General features: G+C 55.5%; 7 protein-coding genes across 7 annotated transcripts; 3 read left to right on the forward strand and 4 right to left on the reverse strand.

Annotated features, from left to right (window-relative positions):
- Nucleotides 1–501: 501 nt before the first annotated feature.
- Nucleotides 502–1243, forward strand: N657DRAFT_650701 (uncharacterized protein). The gene has a single exon (XM_062794001.1). It carries the CDS (start codon nt 731–733, stop codon nt 920–922), a length of 192 nt encoding a protein of 63 aa, XP_062642786.1. The 5' UTR covers nt 502–730; the 3' UTR covers nt 923–1243.
- A 254-nt stretch (nt 1244–1497) lies between these two features.
- N657DRAFT_650702 (uncharacterized protein) lies at nt 1498–2104 on the forward strand. Its single transcript, XM_062794002.1, has one exon. The coding sequence runs from the start codon at nt 1776–1778 to the stop codon at nt 2049–2051; it is 276 nt and encodes a 91-aa protein (XP_062642787.1). The 5' UTR covers nt 1498–1775; the 3' UTR covers nt 2052–2104.
- A 397-nt stretch (nt 2105–2501) lies between these two features.
- On the reverse strand, nt 2502–2753 carry N657DRAFT_582613 (uncharacterized protein; the record flags this gene model as incomplete). The annotated part of the gene is made up of 1 exon (XM_062789625.1): nt 2502–2753. A coding segment is annotated over one exon (252 nt), but the record flags the coding sequence as incomplete, so codon positions are not given.
- A 2968-nt stretch (nt 2754–5721) lies between these two features.
- N657DRAFT_659291 (MFS general substrate transporter) lies at nt 5722–7810 on the reverse strand (the record flags this gene model as incomplete). The annotated part of the gene is made up of 9 exons (XM_062794968.1): nt 5722–5950; nt 6036–6350; nt 6450–6574; nt 6674–6779; nt 6879–7065; nt 7136–7214; nt 7297–7435; nt 7503–7560; nt 7660–7810. 9 exons carry the CDS (start codon nt 7808–7810, stop codon nt 5722–5724), a joined length of 1389 nt encoding a protein of 462 aa, XP_062642789.1.
- A 362-nt stretch (nt 7811–8172) lies between these two features.
- Nucleotides 8173–10365, forward strand: N657DRAFT_650706 (FAD/NAD(P)-binding domain-containing protein). The gene is made up of 7 exons (XM_062794003.1): nt 8173–8687; nt 8806–9055; nt 9154–9199; nt 9308–9555; nt 9639–9786; nt 9860–10022; nt 10080–10365. Exons 1-7 carry the CDS (start codon nt 8446–8448, stop codon nt 10315–10317), a joined length of 1335 nt encoding a protein of 444 aa, XP_062642790.1. The 5' UTR covers nt 8173–8445; the 3' UTR covers nt 10318–10365.
- Nucleotides 10366–11580: 1215 nt separating this feature from the next.
- N657DRAFT_627571 (alpha/beta-hydrolase) lies at nt 11581–13173 on the reverse strand (the record flags this gene model as incomplete). Its single annotated transcript, XM_062790819.1, has 4 exons — nt 11581–11778; nt 11971–12493; nt 12616–12729; nt 12833–13173. 4 exons carry the CDS (start codon nt 13171–13173, stop codon nt 11581–11583), a joined length of 1176 nt encoding a protein of 391 aa, XP_062642791.1.
- Nucleotides 13174–13640: 467 nt separating this feature from the next.
- On the reverse strand, nt 13641–15789 carry N657DRAFT_675203 (uncharacterized protein; the record flags this gene model as incomplete). The annotated part of the gene is made up of 3 exons (XM_062795805.1): nt 15190–15789; nt 14808–15045; nt 13641–14542 (listed from the first exon to the last, which is right to left on the reverse strand). The coding sequence occupies exons 1-3, from the start codon at nt 15394–15396 to the stop codon at nt 13641–13643; spliced, it is 1347 nt and encodes a 448-aa protein (XP_062642792.1). The 5' UTR covers nt 15397–15789.
- Between the last annotated feature and the right edge of the window lie 90 nt (nt 15790–15879).

A 15879-nucleotide genomic window follows, 5' to 3' on the forward strand; every position in this document is an offset into this window, starting at 1 on the left:
CAGCTGCCACCGCACCGCAAATGGCTGCACGTGCAGCAGGGCTCAATTCCTCGTGTTTCTTGCGACCAGCCGTCAAGATGCGGCCCAAATCGGTCAAATTGAGTGCCATTTGGGGAAGTTGTGGTGGTGTGAAAGTTTGAGGATGATAGTGGACGCGTCGAGGAGACGCGTAAAGTGGGTGGGGTGGTAACAGACTTTTGGAACCCACTGTAGTTACAGTACATAAGATATAAGAACCCTGTCAGGTACCCATTTCTCAGTATATCGAATTGTCTCCCCATTCAAATCTATGACTAACTGGAGCCTCTTTGGCGTTGACTGAGCTAGTTCCAGTAGATATTCCTCTGGTACGGCCTCCCAAGCTTTCTGTATCTTAGCTCTCAGCTCCCACTGCGACAGTATCTGGATATCACAGTTATGTTCGATCCAAATTCGTCATCCAGTACCATACATTCTCAATGGGATTCAGATCCGGGCTGTTTGCCGGCTATTAATCCCCATCTCCCGAAGAGCTTGCTGTCACGGGTCGTGACAGTGTGAGGTTCATGTGCGCAACTCCTGGTTCGACTGGACAGTTCGAACCACAGTCCCTCTTTTGAGGGTGTTACGCAGTGGTCAGTTGCGCCCACCCGCGACACTTGCTGCGTAAGCCGAGCTCTATTGACGGTCCTTCTCGCCTGCCGGCAAAGCCACCCCAAAGGTACTCCAAAGCACTCTGCGAGACTACAGTATGTCTTCGTCTGTTCTGGCCTCTTCACATCATCACCAATCCTTCTTAACGCGCCTCACTGCAGCTTCAGCCGTCCGCGACTACCGGTTTGTTCACTCCCAGAAGCCTGTCCTCAAAGCAGACATGCTCAGCCGAAAGCTCCTCATGGATCGCTATATCCGGTCCGCTTCCGAAGTCTCCGATCCTTTCTAATCCCACTACGCCTTCTTCGCCGACGCCGACGCGAAAATAGACCCCATGAGAGACGCCTTCATGACTTACCTGCCAGTGAGGCAGGTTTACTCGCGAGAAGAGAGGCAACAGCGATACAAGGAGTTTAACCTAGGGAAGAAATCACAGCAGGTATCCAAGTTTGTGGACCGATCGGTGCGAATGATCGTTTCGATACGGGCGGTCTGGTCTTGGTACTTCCAATCGCCGTCATGTACTTGCAGCCGTCGCTGGCGAAAAGCCTGATTACAGTATCAGCAGCAGTATCTCTATTTGCGTTTGGGCTGTCGTTTGGGGTTCGCGTCACAAATGCAGAGACGTTGGTTGCAACGGAGACGTTGGTTGCAACGGAGACGTTGGTTGCAACGGAGACGTTGGTTGCAACGGAGACGTTGGTTGCAACGGAGACGTTGGTTGCAACGGAGACGTTGGTTGCAACGGAGACGTTGGTTGCAACGGAGACGTTGGTTGCAACGGAGACGTTGGTTGCAACGGCGACGTACGCTGCTGTGTTGGTGGTGGTTGTGGGGTTCTCAAATCCGCAGACGCAAGGCTGATGAACTTGTTACAAATCTCTCATAGCTTCGTAAAGCACTCCGGCGATCGGTGCCGAAAGCAAGACTGTTCGGCATTCAGGACCAGAACTTGGCGCAAAGGACGACAACCGGGCATCTTTGTGGTGCAAGCGGACTACCCGTAACTTAGGACTGTGCGTTCTAATTTCGGTTCTGCTAAAAGGGTTAACCAGCTCGTCTGTAAAGAGAAGCATTGTTGGCATGGGCGGCATCGCACGGGGCACTCTCTTTCAACAAGACCAACGAGACGGTGACAAGATATGCTGTGGCCCTCGGGACACGGGAGGAGCAAAATCCATACACAGCAGGATGAGTCGATGAATCAGCGGGTGCTGGCAGGCTACGAGAAGGCGCTCGAACGTGACCGCACATCGACTCTCAATACGGTCAACAACTTGGGCAACCTCTATAGGGATCAAGGCCGGCTGACGGAGGCCGAGTCGATGTTTGAGCGGGCGCTGGAAGGTTACAAGAAGGCGCTCGGACGGGACCACACATTGACTCTCACTACGGTCATTAACTTGGGCAGTCTTTAACGTTGGATGTAGATAGCTGCGAGTAACTGTTACTAATAAACGTTAGTTATCTGGTTTTATTAGACCAGATATTGTCTGCCAAGAGGATGTTATGGATCAGATGTATCGAGGGATGCGGCGCCGATTGGGATCTTCTCACCAGGGCGGGCTTGAAGACACTAGCATCAGCAGGAGATAATACATATCGTGTAGAAGAAATATCAAACCGTCAACTACTTCCTCACCAAATGTAAATTGACTCGGATCTGCATGCCTTCATCCTGCAACGTTGACCACCTGAACCCAGTCTTCCGGGCATTCGCAACTCCTCGAGTAATTGGCGGACTCAATCACGCTGATGAACATAACCAACCTGGCACTGCACTTAACTCAATACACAATTCGCCAAAGGCATCACAACCCCATGATTCTTCCATCTAATGTGAGACATTCGCCGATCTCCAGGGACGCTCAGTACCACCCAGTTGGAGCCAGGGCCATTTGCCGCCCCTTGCCGTTAAAGGCCGCTGTCTGCGATAGGGCCACCCTCTCCTTCGAAGTCTGGTGCACTTTCCGAGTCCACGCAGGTGTCAATAGGGTATTATATTGAGACAACAGCCGAGGCAGGCAGTACATTTTGATGGCATCGCAGAGCGGGCGCTTTGCGAACACAGTGTAGCTCCCGCCGTACTCTGGAGCGAATAGCTTGACGCCGGCATCCTTTAGCTAAGGGGGTTTGTGCCTCGGCAGCTTATGTAGCCCGGTCCTGCTTCTCCGTGGAGACAAGGAGATGGAAGCGGTGCTGCTTCCCAGGCATTGTTGCCGCCGCCGCCGAGGCCTATTGCGGTTTCGGCGAGGTGCGCGCGAGGTCTGCAGTCGTTGGGAGTGAGCGGATCACAGGAGGGCGCCGGAGTTCCCCAGTATCGGTCAGCTGGCTTGAAGGGAACTCACCGGATGGGCTGGCGGTTCTGTGACATCATCAAGACAGATCAAGATACCCCCGGTCGAGTCATGATCTTCGGACTACGGAACGGCCGTGTCTAGCTCTTCGTTAAGTTCCTCGGTCGACTCATTTGGAGGGTTAACCTGCTCGGTTCTCTTTTCAGCACAGTCTTGGTCAGCTAGCTCAAGGGGAGCTCACAGGGGAGTGGGTTATAAGCCGGGTGACGAGACAGGGCGATGATGAGCTGAAGTGACGAACAAGATGAGTTAACCTCCCAAGGGGAGGGGGAAGCGGGTCAGAGGAGGCGGCCTTGCTGTAGGCTGCTTGTAGGAGCTGAACATTTACAGCGCTTGGAACAGTTGGGCAATGAACTCGGGCTGTTCAGGGAGGCCGTGGCGTGAGGCCTATCTGCGGGCTGATCACAGAGGCTGAGCACTCAACGCGTGATGACGGCCGCTTGGATCGACTGAGAACTTTGATCCGATTGGGAGGGCTGTAGCGTTGGCCTCGGCAGCCGAGGTGAGGGACTTTGAGATGGTGGGCAGCTCGCGAAGCCTAAGACAACGATGAAACATTAGTTTGATCAGTCCAGTGCTTGCCGGCGAGTATGAGGCAACGCGACGCACCACGCCGGAACAAGGCGGACCGCTTGGGAGCCACCCGACGTATCACCGGGGCTGGGACGACCGCGCGTGTTAGGCAGCCTGGTACTTCCCTGGGAAGCAAGGATGTCGAGTTGGGTGGCCAGAAACAACACCCCGTACTGCGAAGTCTGAGCTCGTTCATGCAGGGGCTGGCAAGTACGTTTGCTCTTATCAGCGGCTAACCCGGCGGAGGCTGCCGCAGTTGGCACGCGGCATGCTCGTGCTTGACGATCCAGCGTGTTCAGCTCTCTGCCAGCTTGGGCCCAAGTCCCTCCGTCCATGCGCTTATATATCGAAGGTTCTCAGAGTTACGCCACGAAGACACGAGTCCTAAGCGGCAGAAGGGACAGAGTTTGGAACACGTATACAATCTGTACCCACCAATGTCTGCATGTTGAGATGTTTGTAGTGATGGAAGAGTGCAAAAGAGAGAAGAGAGAAGATGAGATAGAAAGAGAGAAGGTGGAAGCATTGGAGAAGGAAAAGGGAGGGTAAAGAACACGTGTTGGAAAACGAAAAGAGCAGGAAAATACATATCCCCGAGAGCATGCTCATAACAGAGGTCTACTCTTACTAAGTGCTATTCCTCTCTGCTGCTAAATTTGTTTACAATGGTTTGTAACGCCTTGACCTTGTATGTAACGGTCCCAGGAGTATATTGCAACTAGCTGGTAACGACTCTACGTGTGATGGGCTGAGCCCATGATGGCCTCGGCAACCCTCGGCCGTGGTATCATGATAACGTCATCCTGAGGCAGGCAGTGTCTGTGTGTTCCGGAGCATATAAGAGCTGCCCTCTCTTCCTGTCATCTAGTTCTCTCTTTTCTTTTCGCTCTCCATTCGGAGCAATCTAGTCAATCATTGCCCCGCCTTGTGCATCATCTCAACGCCAACGCGTGGCCTGATCAACATCTAAAGAACCTAGGGAGCTGAGAAAAACGAATCTAGGCTTCATTATAGTAAAAGGGAGAAAGTTTTACAATGTAGGAGATCCTCTCACTATAACTAGTCGAAACTTGAAGGAGAAACTAGGAAAAGTTGTACGGACAAATTTGGTGAGCTATCACTCCAGAACATCCGAGACAAACTGGAAGACGAAGCCCAGTCGCTCGAGCAGCGATATCGCCTGGCGTCGAGGGCAAATGAGGCAGCCAAATGGCAGAGCATCAGCTCAAAACTCATCGAAGCCGAACAGCTCGAGTCCCGGCAAGCACAGGTCGGTCAAATTAAAGCCAAGTGTACCGAGTTTGGCCTTGCCAACATCGACGCTATGGGCAACCTTTAGGAGGAACAGGAACGGGAGCTGCCCCCCGAAGTCGAGCGGGAACGGTAAGTCGAGCGTCCGCCCGCGAACTAGTTAGGAGACCAAATCTTCCCTTTCCTCGAACGGCTTTGCCATGACAGTGCTACGCAGAGCTTGAGTACCGTACCGAGCAGCCATCAGCCCTCCTTCCATCCACACCAATACCTTTCACCTCCTTCCTTCCCTACCAACACTTTCCTCGCAAGGCACAACGCTACCCCTCAAAATCCCCCCCCATCAAATTTCCCCTGCCAAGAACCTCCCGACATGTGTCCTCCCGATATCTACACAATCACTCTTGACCGTATTCACCAATACCCCAGAAAGCCTACCGGACTGCTCCCGAACCGGCACGCCTTATAACCCTCCCCGCCGTCCTTCCCCAACAACACGCGCTAGCCCGAGGTACCGGCACAGCTGGGCGTAGTCGGCTTAGGAGCGGAGGGAGAGTTGGCCCGCGAAGAGGTTGAGTTAAGTGATGAGGTGGGGATTAGGGGCTGGGGGCGGGTGTGGGGGTGCGAGGGATGGTGTATGTTGTTAGGTCTTCTAGGGTGGAGAAAGAGAGGGAGATGCGCGGGAGGTAGCCTCGGAGGTGATAGGTACCTAGGCAATATTGTTCTCCACGGCTGCGACGATTTGAGTGCCATTGCTTCCCTTGATGTCACCGCTCGCCGTGTTGCTCTCGGAGCTGTCGTCGTCCCTCACGACTGCTCGCTGGCGTCTCCTGTACGACAAGCAGTCAGTGGCCGAGAAAATCGAAAATGTGCTTCCTATTTCCTGACGGAGACTCGGGTCGGGTGCTCACTTGATAGTTTCCTTGTCCTGCAGCACCTTCATGAGAGGAATGAGGATGAGACAGACGGCGCCCATGCACGACGCCGTGATGAAGCCCTTGCGATAGCGCGGGGCCTCAATCTGCTGCCAGACAATCAGCGGCAGCCACGTCGCGACAACGCCGACCATGGTGTTCATGGTGGCCAGGACGATGGCGCGCTCCTCGGTGTCGTCGGTGCAGATCTCGTTGGCCCACCTGTGCAAGCACCCAGCACGTTAGGACACCCTGTACGCCTCACGGGAAGGGGCAGCCATCACGCTAGACATGGGCCGAAACTCACGTAAACACGATGCCGGACAGGCCAACGTGTTGACCGGCCAGGTAGTAGCAGGTCCATTTCCACCCGTCCGGGATGTACCATGCGGCGAGCGAGGCCCAGGTGATGAGGTTCAGGACGGCGCCAAACAGGAGAATGGGCCAGCGGCGCCCCTTGAGGACCGTGTCCGAGATCCAGGCATACACGACAGCGGAGAAGGCCTGGACGGCAAACACGCCGCTGGGATACAGGTTGATCTGCTGGACGGTGAACTTTGGGTTCTCGTGGTACTTGAGAAACTGCGGGAAGATGGGCGTGCCGCTTGTCCCGCTGATAAAGCTGCACGAGAAAAGCCAGTCAGATTTCCAGGGTTTGCATAACGCGCACCGGGCTGCACAGGCAGGGCGTGGTGTTGTTCCAGGTTGGGAGACGACATACATGTAGTACAAGCTCAGAAGCCAGATGTGCCACGACGAGACCACCATCTTGACCTTTGCCACGGTAAAGGGAGCACGAGGCTTACGGTCCTCGAGCACCATGCGGTGCTTAGCTAGAGCGATCTCCTACGCAGGGTCATGGTCATTAGCGGCTCGAGTCCAGTCGGGACTGGACATCTGGAGGAGGACATGACACGGAGAAGCAACCTGGGAGTGGGAACCTACCTCCTCCGAGAAGACTCTCGTCTTGGCGTTCTGCGGCAAGTCTGGCAGGAAGAAGAAGCTGCCAATGGCTATCGGGAACGAAATCACGCCGTCGATGATGAAAAGCCTAAATTCGTGGGCGGTCAAGGTGTGAGTGAGCGGATCAAATAACTCATGGGGCGCACGATGTTTCATATCCCTGGTGGGCCGCAACTGCAAGACTGACCATTTCCATCCAGGCAGCCCGCCGCGCCCGCCGAGGCTTGTGACAGCGGCCATCAGGAAGCCGGAAAAGAGCATGGCGATAGAGCCGCTGGCGTTGAGGATGCAGGCCCGCTTGGCCATCTCGTCCTTCCGGTACCAGGAGCCGATCATGTACTGGAGCCCGGGATAGTACCCGGCCTCGGCGAGACCTGACGACGGGAGAAGCTGAGGTCAGGCCGGTTCGTTCTTCGACGCGGAAGAACCGGGGGAAAGACAAACCAATTAGAAAACGCACGGCGTAGAGCTGCGTGTTGTTCTTCACCGCAGCAAGACAGAACGTCAGGACGGTCCAAATAACCTGCACGTACGGTACGGTGTCAGACACGCGACATCGGACTGTTGAGTGAATTCGAATGAAAGGGGGCCAGGTGGGTGCGTGCCTGCAGCGCTGGGATATAAATGGATGGACGGATCCGGGTCAGCAGGATGTTGCTGGGAATTTCGCCGACGATGTAACCGACGGTGAAGGCGGTCATGGCGTAGTTCAGCTCATTGCCGAACATGTCGAGATCTTCCTTCCTGCACGCTTTGTCAACTTCCAACCTTCTCGCCTTGGCAACTGTGGTTCATTCTCTTTGTCACTTACATCCCAGACACAAAGGCATTCGTGAGATTAGTCTGGTTCAGAAACTTGCTGAAGAAACCTGTTCCGGGATTGTTCAGCAACAAACGCTCCCCGGCGAGATAACCTCCCCCCTTCTCCCCCTTTTCGATAACCGATCATATGATAAAAGATAGCATACCGAGACAGCCGAATGTCAGCAGTGTCAGGTCCAGCTTGAGCAAGAAGCGCCGCTCCTTGGGCGACTTATCTAGACTGTCCCAGACATGGCGCTTCCAAGTCTTTCCCTTGGATCCCACGTCGACTCCCGCCGACTCCGAGTCTCGAGTCATGTTGCTGGTGGTGTCTCCGTAACATAAGGCCCTTGGGTAGGCACGTTGGTGGTTGGTTGCTGAGTGTCAGTGGGTGATGTTGGAGGACTGGAGATGTAAACTTGCAGAGTAAGACGTCAAAAAGCACTATATTGCCATTTCTTTGGGTGCAGAATTGCGAAACTCATTTTGTCGCGATACACTATCAGAATGACGAAGTCCGCTTGGGTGCCTGGGTTACCAGATTGCTGGATAAGGGGGGATGCCCGATGCGGAATTTCCAGTCCGCAGCGGGGGCAAGAAACGCTCCCAGCGCTCCCAGCGAGCTGATGACCTGGCTGCCTTGGCCCCCGCGTTTTTACCTTCTAGGGCTATCGGATTCCGACCTGTCAGCACCGCGCGTCTTGCGCCATAGCTAGCTGCCTCTACATCATCGAGGTTATCCCCGGTTCCCTATGTGCTATCTCGGTCACGCGCTTCGACTGGAATTCTCTTCGGGGATACCGCTCTCAACCTGCCCTGTGTGACAGTGACACAACCTGAAGGAAGCCTTACTTCCCACCTGACTCCCGCCCGACCCTTCATTGACCGTCGCACGCCCGCCACGACGTCAGAATAGGGAGGGATCAGAGACCGCAATCGCAAAACCGAGAGGGATGCCGTCCGCAATCGCACGGCAACTTCGCGTGGCTGTCATCGGCACCGGCCCGGCCGGCCTGTCGTCGGCCATCGCCCTGTCGGAGCTGTCCGACATCGACCTGCGCGTGTACGAGAAGGCCGGCGAGCTGAAGAACCTCGGGGCCGGAATCAGCGTCAACCACAACGGATGGAAGGTGCTGGAGCTCCTGGGGATCCGAGACCGCGTCAATGGAGCCTCGACCAACCCGACAGTGCAGAGGTGAGTCCCCCCCCTCCCAAAATTTTGTTCCCGTGAATAATATAATCTTATGCCACGACGTTTTATGAACTCGATCATTGTTGTTAACCTGGAGATTTTCCTTTGCCCTCACACAAAGGAACGCGTACACGGGCGAGATTGTTGACCCTGGCGTACCCCATGACCCGAACAATGCCTATGAGGCCCGCCGGGTGAAACGTCTGGTGCTGCAGGAGGCATTGGCGGCCAAGGTCCCTGAGGATGTGATTGAGTTCAACAAGAAGCTTGTCGGACTGGAAGATCTCGGCAAGGACGGCGTGAGGGTGTCGTTTGAAGATGGCACCGAAACCATCGTAGATCTCGTTGTGGGCGCCGATGGAATCCGTTCGGTAATCATCACCATCTACCCTCTCCACGCTGCAACCAACGCTTTCATGCGAGGCTGTTGCGAGGGACTGTGACACTGACTCTATACTACGCAAAACAGGTAGTCAGGAGACATATGGTACCGGACTACGCTCTGGACTATGCGTGTGGGTGCCAAGCAGCCCTGTCTTGTCCGCTTGTCTGTTTCCCGCAGGAGAAACTCCACGGACGGCATATCAACTCTATCTACTAACGTGAAAATGTTCTCCTGACAGACCAAGTCGGCTGGCGCTGCCTGATTCCTGCCGAGCGGCTGAAGCACATCCCGGACCTGCCCCTGACGACAACCAGCTGGTGGTACGGCAGGGCCAAGTCAGTCTGGCTTTCACCGCTCGACGCCGATGTGTCGAACCTGACCGACATCGAGTTCACGGCTCGTGTGTTCAACGAGCCCCCGATTCCCGGGAAGACGGTGAGCTGGGGCATACCAGTCACCAACGAGGATGTGTTTTCACGGTTTCGCGTGAGCCTTTTCCCCCCTCTCTCCTGAGAGCAGAGCATGATCCTCGTTGTTGCGTTGCAACTTGCGCCACTGACAAGGACCAGGATTGCGACCCGCGGCTGGTTGAAGTCTTCAAGCAGGTACCAGAAGGCAACTGGACAGAGTTTGCCGCCTACGCCGGGCCGGTCCCGGACAGTCTCGTTGCCTGGGACAAGCTGGTTCTCATTGGCGATTCCAGCCATCCTTCTGCCGGTACCTCAAGCTTTCTTTGCTGCTGTTGCCTGGGGCGCGTGTGGACAGAGCTAACGTAGTGGCGGCACGCAAGGCGGCTTCGGGTCTGGATCGGCCTTTGCAATGGAAGACAGCTGGACTTTGGCGCGGTCCATCGAGTACGCCCGATTGATTACGGCTCCGGATGCGATCCAGAGCACAGTTGCCGAGGCCCTGAGAATATTCAATGCCATCAGGAGGCCCTACTACCAGGCCATGTAAGTAAAATTTGCTCGAGGTGCCTCCAATCAAGGGTCACTGACGGTGGGTGCCAGGGCCGACTTCCGGAAATCGCAGAAGGAGGTTCTCAAGGAGGTAGGGCGGAAGGAGTATGTCGACTTCGATAGTGACCTGAGGAAGAGGTTTGCGAGAGACGGCTTGGGGGCCAAGCGAGGAAAGGGGTTCCTGGCATTTGTGTATGATCACGACATTGGGAAGACGTGGAAGGAGTTTGTAGAGTGTGACCAGGCGCGGCGTAAGGGGATTAACGGGTACGCGCAAGCGGATGCTTGAATTAGGCACCTAGACATAGGCAAAGAACGCGATGTTATTGTCTGACGCACCACTGGTTGCTTCAACTCTATCCACCTGTCGTGTCTGACCAGATGCGGTCAGTTAGAAGTCTTGCCCGATCATCGCCAGGACCTGGGCATTCCGTCCCGGCATCAAGGCTTACAGCTGACCGAAGATGCCTTCCAGGTTAACATGTGAAGGTAATGTACCTACACCCTTCAAAGTTGACGCAACAGACAGTTCACACGAATAATATGTCTGATGTCCCTAGCGTAAGGTACTTGATGGACGAGTCATAAGTGAGTTGTAGCTTTCTCATCAGTGGCATTACGACAACGCTAGATCAGGTATCTAGGAACTGGTTATGAATAGAACACATCTGAGATAACACGGTTAGACGATTCTTAGACGATTCTGCAGCCTCCTGGCAAATGCGTGTGTGCCTACGAGCTCTTTCTTTTTCCTCCGAAGCGCTTGATTTGCAAGATAGAGCGCCATCTAAAACCCGCCGAGTCTTGCGCCTGCAGTATCTCGCTGCTCTCTCACACCCCCACTGCTCCTAATTACCTCCATCCTGCTGCGTTCCCTGCAGTGCGCTGCCTCCCGCCTTCTCGTCTAGGAGATCATATGCATTTATTTTGCTCGGCAAATGAGCCTCTAATTCAAGCTGCCGACGTGTTCTCCCAAAGCTCCGGCGCTTTCTTAATACCTCATCGGCCTTACAGAGCGAAGAGACCTCCCTCTACTCGAGGGAAGCCACCAGGCACCATACCGGCTAGGTCATCTTCCCAGTCAGGTTCCACACCAGTGACGCCACTCACTTAATCTTGGTAGAGATCCTTCTATAACCGGCTCAAGAATGTACCTTAGTGAAAGGTGACGTCCTCCTCTGATTGGGTGAGCACTCACACGAATTGTGCGCTGTATTAGTGTCGTGCAAAGTCGGCCAGAGCCAGCGTCGGTCATGGATGGTTCAAATCGATTCGAGCTACCACTTATTGCAGATCCTAATTAGGTAGGGAAAGTTCAAGACTCCAGTCGCATGTCATTGAGGTACCGGGTAAGGTAATTAGCCACGACTGGACTTGTGGCGTGGGACAGTGAAAGAGGAGTCCAAAGGTTCTACATATCAACAGCCGAGTTCACCCTTCAGTATCGTGGGTAATTCTGGTTACCTAGCTATTCATTGCAAGGTCCCTATGTCGCTGGATGCCCCAAACTCGAGCTACCCATCCAACTTCTAGGTACCTGCCAGATATGTCGCTAGACCGCCTCCCTAACGAACTCGATGATCGCCTCATATGACTTCTTTGCCTCGTAGTGGAAGTTTAGATTATGCCCGCCCTCGAAGTCCCCATTCACCTCCACCTTGGGGGAGCCAGTGAACAAGGCGGCCGTGCCGTCCAGCACTCCGCCACAGTTCCCTCCACACGCCGTCAAATCATACCTCCCTTGCACAACCTAGGGGAAAAAAGTCAGTCCAAATTCCTCTTGTATTGGTTTCATTGCCATCATTCATCATAAATCAAAATCAATCGATTTCCCCCCATCTCGGAAAAACCTGAAAACATTTGGAGAAGAAGGGAAAAAAGGTGGCAAAGAGAAAGATATAGGAAAGAAAGGGGGAGAAGAGGAGAAGAAAAGGGGGCATACCTGCACAGGCACGGCAATCGACCCAAAATCCAGCGCCCACGCGCCCGCCGTCAGCGCCTCGCCAATGGCGTACGGGCTCTGGTGCTCGTACAGCCACTCGGCCACGCGGCGGTCAAAGAAGGGGCTGCGGAAGCCGCCGTACGCGGCCGCGTACGCGTCGACGGGCACCATGTAGCCGTGCGGCAGGTGCGCCCACTTGTGCGGGAACTGCAGCGCCGCGACGCGCGCCTGCCCGCCCGCCGTGAAGAGGCTCAGCCACTCGAAGCGGCCCGAGAAGCCCGTCAGGACCAGCGCGTCGCCGGGGGCCGGGTGCGGTAGGGTGCCCGGGGTCGTCGTAGTACCCGGGGGCGCGGTGGCGAGCGCCGCGGCGGCGACGAAGGCGCCGAAGGAGTGGCCGATGTGCACGACTTTGCGAATGGGCGTGTTGAGCGTGTACGGGCTGCTGGAGCGTTGGAGGAGACGGGTGAGCGAGTTGAGAATGGCGACCTGCGGGGCGAATTGCACTTGGGTAATGGGTGAGGGTCTGAGTATGGGGCAGGCCCACGGGTTTGTCGTGGTCTCTTGTTAGCTACCAGTTTGGCACTATCGAGGAAAAGGTGGGTGTCTTTCAGTTGGAAACGGGAAAGCACATATAGAAGTACATACCGGTCCGATGTTCCCGATCCGAGGCGGTCATAGAAGAAGACGGAGTAACCCGCATCGAGGGCGTGCTGGACGAAATTGTATTGCTCGGAGCCGGCGAAGACGGGGTTCCAGTAGCTGTGGCAATCAATCAATCACAATGGTCAGGCCCAGCGCCAGGCCTCGCTGCCCGTCATCGCTGACAAAGACGCGTGGGATAACGGATTGAATATGATCTTACCTCCGATCCACCATCGAGCCATGCGTCAAGAGCAGGACAGTCTCGGACGTCTTTCCACGGGCCCGTGGCCTGCAGAATGTCGCACCAATCTTGGAGGTTGTTGTCTCGGTGTGGTTACGGCCGACGGGGTGGAATACCTCGCTTGAATCGCGCCTGGTTGAATTGAAGATGTAGTCCACCAGGTCCCAGTGGGTTTCTATGGAGAGATCAACATCGTAATAGGGGACAGTGACGTTGACCGCGATGTGGAAGTCCTTGCAGACATGGCCGGGACCCGCTGTGGCAGCCACGGCCCCTGGCAACAGCAGGTGTGAAAGGGCGAAGACGGCCGCTCGCAGCATTGCTCAGGCTGTTAAACTTGTCAATGCGAATCCGGGTCCCCTTGGTGCCCCAGGCTGAGTAACTGCTCCCAACATGAAACATGACATCGGGACGGCCGGAAAGGACGGCGGTAGGTTGTCCTTATACAAGGGACGGGATGCCTGACAGTTAGTTAGGTAGGTAAGGCAGGGCAGGTACCCTGTCATCAACCGTCCCCGGTCTGGTGATTATCGGTGAATTCAGTCCGACCTGCCTCCACCCCGAAGCAGGCGGAATCTCCCCCACTCCGAGCACCGGCGTGTTCCGAGACTTCATTCCCGGTCCTTGCTTGTCCAAGTCATGAGCATCACGATTCGACTGCATAAGTAGAAAAATGACATGCTAAGGTATCACACTTGTGCATCGAATCCAATGCTGAAGTGTAGAAGCGGTTTACTTAGTTGTATTATTGCAACAGATACTCGCATCCTGTTCCCTAAATCACACGCTACGCCGGCCCCGTGTTCTTCGGCAGCCACTTGTGCAGCGCCGGAAAGAAGTGCCTGATCAGCCCGGTCAGAATGCATAACGCGGTGCCCCTGGGAAACTTGGCCCTGCCATTGACGTTGACAACCCCGACATTCCGCATGTCATACCTCCCTTCCTTGTCATCCGCAGCCTCGATCATGCCCGCGGCAAGATCCAGATAGGACAGCGGGCTCGACTCGTCGGTAAAGCTGAGCGCATGGCCGCGCTGCACATCGACCGACAGCGCCCCGGGCTTGATGAAGACCGTCTTGACCCAATCCTCCTCGGCCCGCAGCAGCGCCTCGGTCCTGCGCAGGTCGTTGTACACGTTGGACGCCGACCAGAGCAGGATGCGGTGCAGGAGGTCAGGGGTTTTGCGCGAGAGAACGGGGTCGATGGTCGCCGAGGAGAGCAGCACGAGTCTGGGTACTACTGTGGTCGGTGTCTCCATGTCTGTCGTCGCCGGCGGCGCCAGTGGCTGGTGCTTTAGGTTCTCCCGCAGCGCGAGGAGCACGTTGGCGGCGAGGTCCTGGCCGACCCGGAGACCGGGGACGTTGTCATTGGTAGAGGTGACGAGAAAGACGGCGAGAGTCGAGCGGATACATGAGGACAGCAGGGAAACGTCGTCGATGGTGCCTTCAAAGACGTGAAGATGCGGGTTTGTGATGTCCTCGGGGAGCAGGCGGGAGAGTTTGGCCTTGTTGCGGCAGAATGCGTGGACTTGATTATTTGGAGACCGGAGAAGGATCCGGATAAGCGCTGTGCCCGTGTTGCCAGTGGCGCCGAGCACTGCGTAGGCGGGCATGGCGTCTGTCTGCTTGGATAAGGTAAGGTAGGCACGTTTGGAAAATGTCCGGGGAGAAATATCATTGAGGACGATGACTGTACCTAAATGAGCTGTAGACCGGACAAATAATCAGAGACGGCCTTAACCCCGAGGAGCGCACGCTCGGGCTTCGGGACTCAAAAGAGGGCAAGATGCCGGGCAGTTTGTTGGTGATTGGTTCAACATGGTAAGTTTAGGATAAGGCAAGGTATTATGTCATCTGGACGAAGCATCGTAGATCATAACGTCTCGAGTCCAACAGAGCGTACATCTGGTTGCGAGACTGGACAAGATGCGATCACCTCTCCTTTGCACCGTGACCCTGCTCCTGCTGTTGTTGCTGTTCTCTTAGGAAGTTCTGAAACTTGGGAAAGAAGTCATTAAGAAACGCCGAGTCGACCATTTCCTCAATCTTTGCAATGCGCTCCCCGCTTTCGTCAAACGTGAAGAAGACGGCATACTCGTTGGTCCAGCCGCCGAAAGGCGTATTTGCCTTGGACACGGCGTACACCGCAGCTTTGCTGCTGGGCGCGTCGTGCACGATCTGGTGGATCTTGAGCTTCACACACCGGAGTCGTCAGCCCGAAGTTTGCCCCCGTATTCCGCGTTCATCGCATTCGTTTGTGTGCTTCCCGCACAGCCGGGGCGGGCCCAGGCCAGGCGGATGATACTTAGGTAGGTAGGTACTCGAGGTTGCACTCACCTGATAGTCGGTAACCACCTTCTGCACCGACGGTAGCGTCAGCTCGACCTGCGACCGGGTGCGTGGCGGATGGTTTAAGGAGAAGGGCAAGGTGATCTGGGTGCAGTCGTCTGTCCAGTCTGCCACCATCTCAGCCGCCGACCAGTTACTCCAACCGGCGATGAAGCGGTCGAGCGTCGCTCGCTGGACATGGGCCGGGGCAGGCATTGTCTCTTTTGTTTGTGATATTGGCTGTGAGTACCTGGGGTTGCGGATCGATGTGCGTCGACGTTCCAGTCGGCTGTGCTGAGCGATTATATCATTGCATTACAACCACACAGTCCGGTGCTGGATACAGAATCGGTGGACAAGCCCAAAGAGGATCCTCATCGTTGTAAAGCTACCGGGCTAGCCGTACAACGAAGGTGGCAGGGTACATAGGCATGCTGCCCGTTCGGGCACCCCTATTCCGACCGCGAACGAGAGGCGCCAATTCTTTCTGCCGGGGTCTTTCTCGGTGAGCCGGCAGAGAAAACCAGAACATGGGCATGTCTTCCGACGGATGCGTTACCTATGCGAGGCCGGAATTGCACCATTGTGACTACTATCTTTGGATCAAGCACTTCCTCAGAAGAACTTCTCTACGTTGGGGTGCCTGGTAACGCCGGTGAATGCTCCCGCTTCCCGCGCAGCAGGGCGTACTGTGGTAGC

This window comes from Parathielavia appendiculata (genome assembly GCF_033297405.1).
Source record: "Parathielavia appendiculata strain CBS 731.68 unplaced genomic scaffold N657scaffold_33, whole genome shotgun sequence".
Lineage (NCBI taxonomy): Eukaryota > Fungi > Ascomycota > Sordariomycetes > Sordariales > Chaetomiaceae > Parathielavia > Parathielavia appendiculata.

What these genes read in the sequence shown, in the direction of transcription:
- N657DRAFT_650701 (XM_062794001.1), top strand. Translation starts at nt 731, where the DNA reads ATGTCTTCGTCTGTTCTGGCCTCTTCACATCATCACCAATCCTTCTTA.
- N657DRAFT_650702 (XM_062794002.1), top strand. Translation starts at nt 1,776, where the DNA reads ATGCTGTGGCCCTCGGGACACGGGAGGAGCAAAATCCATACACAGCAG.
- N657DRAFT_650706 (XM_062794003.1), top strand. Translation starts at nt 8,446, where the DNA reads ATGCCGTCCGCAATCGCACGGCAACTTCGCGTGGCTGTCATCGGCACC. An exon ending in CTACGCTCTGGACTATGCGT is followed by an intron (nt 9,200 to 9,307) that starts GTGGGTGCCAAG and finishes TTCTCCTGACAG; the next exon opens with ACCAAGTCGGCTGGCGCTGC. An exon ending in AGGCCCTACTACCAGGCCAT is followed by an intron (nt 10,023 to 10,079) that starts GTAAGTAAAATT and finishes GGTGGGTGCCAG; the next exon opens with GGCCGACTTCCGGAAATCGC.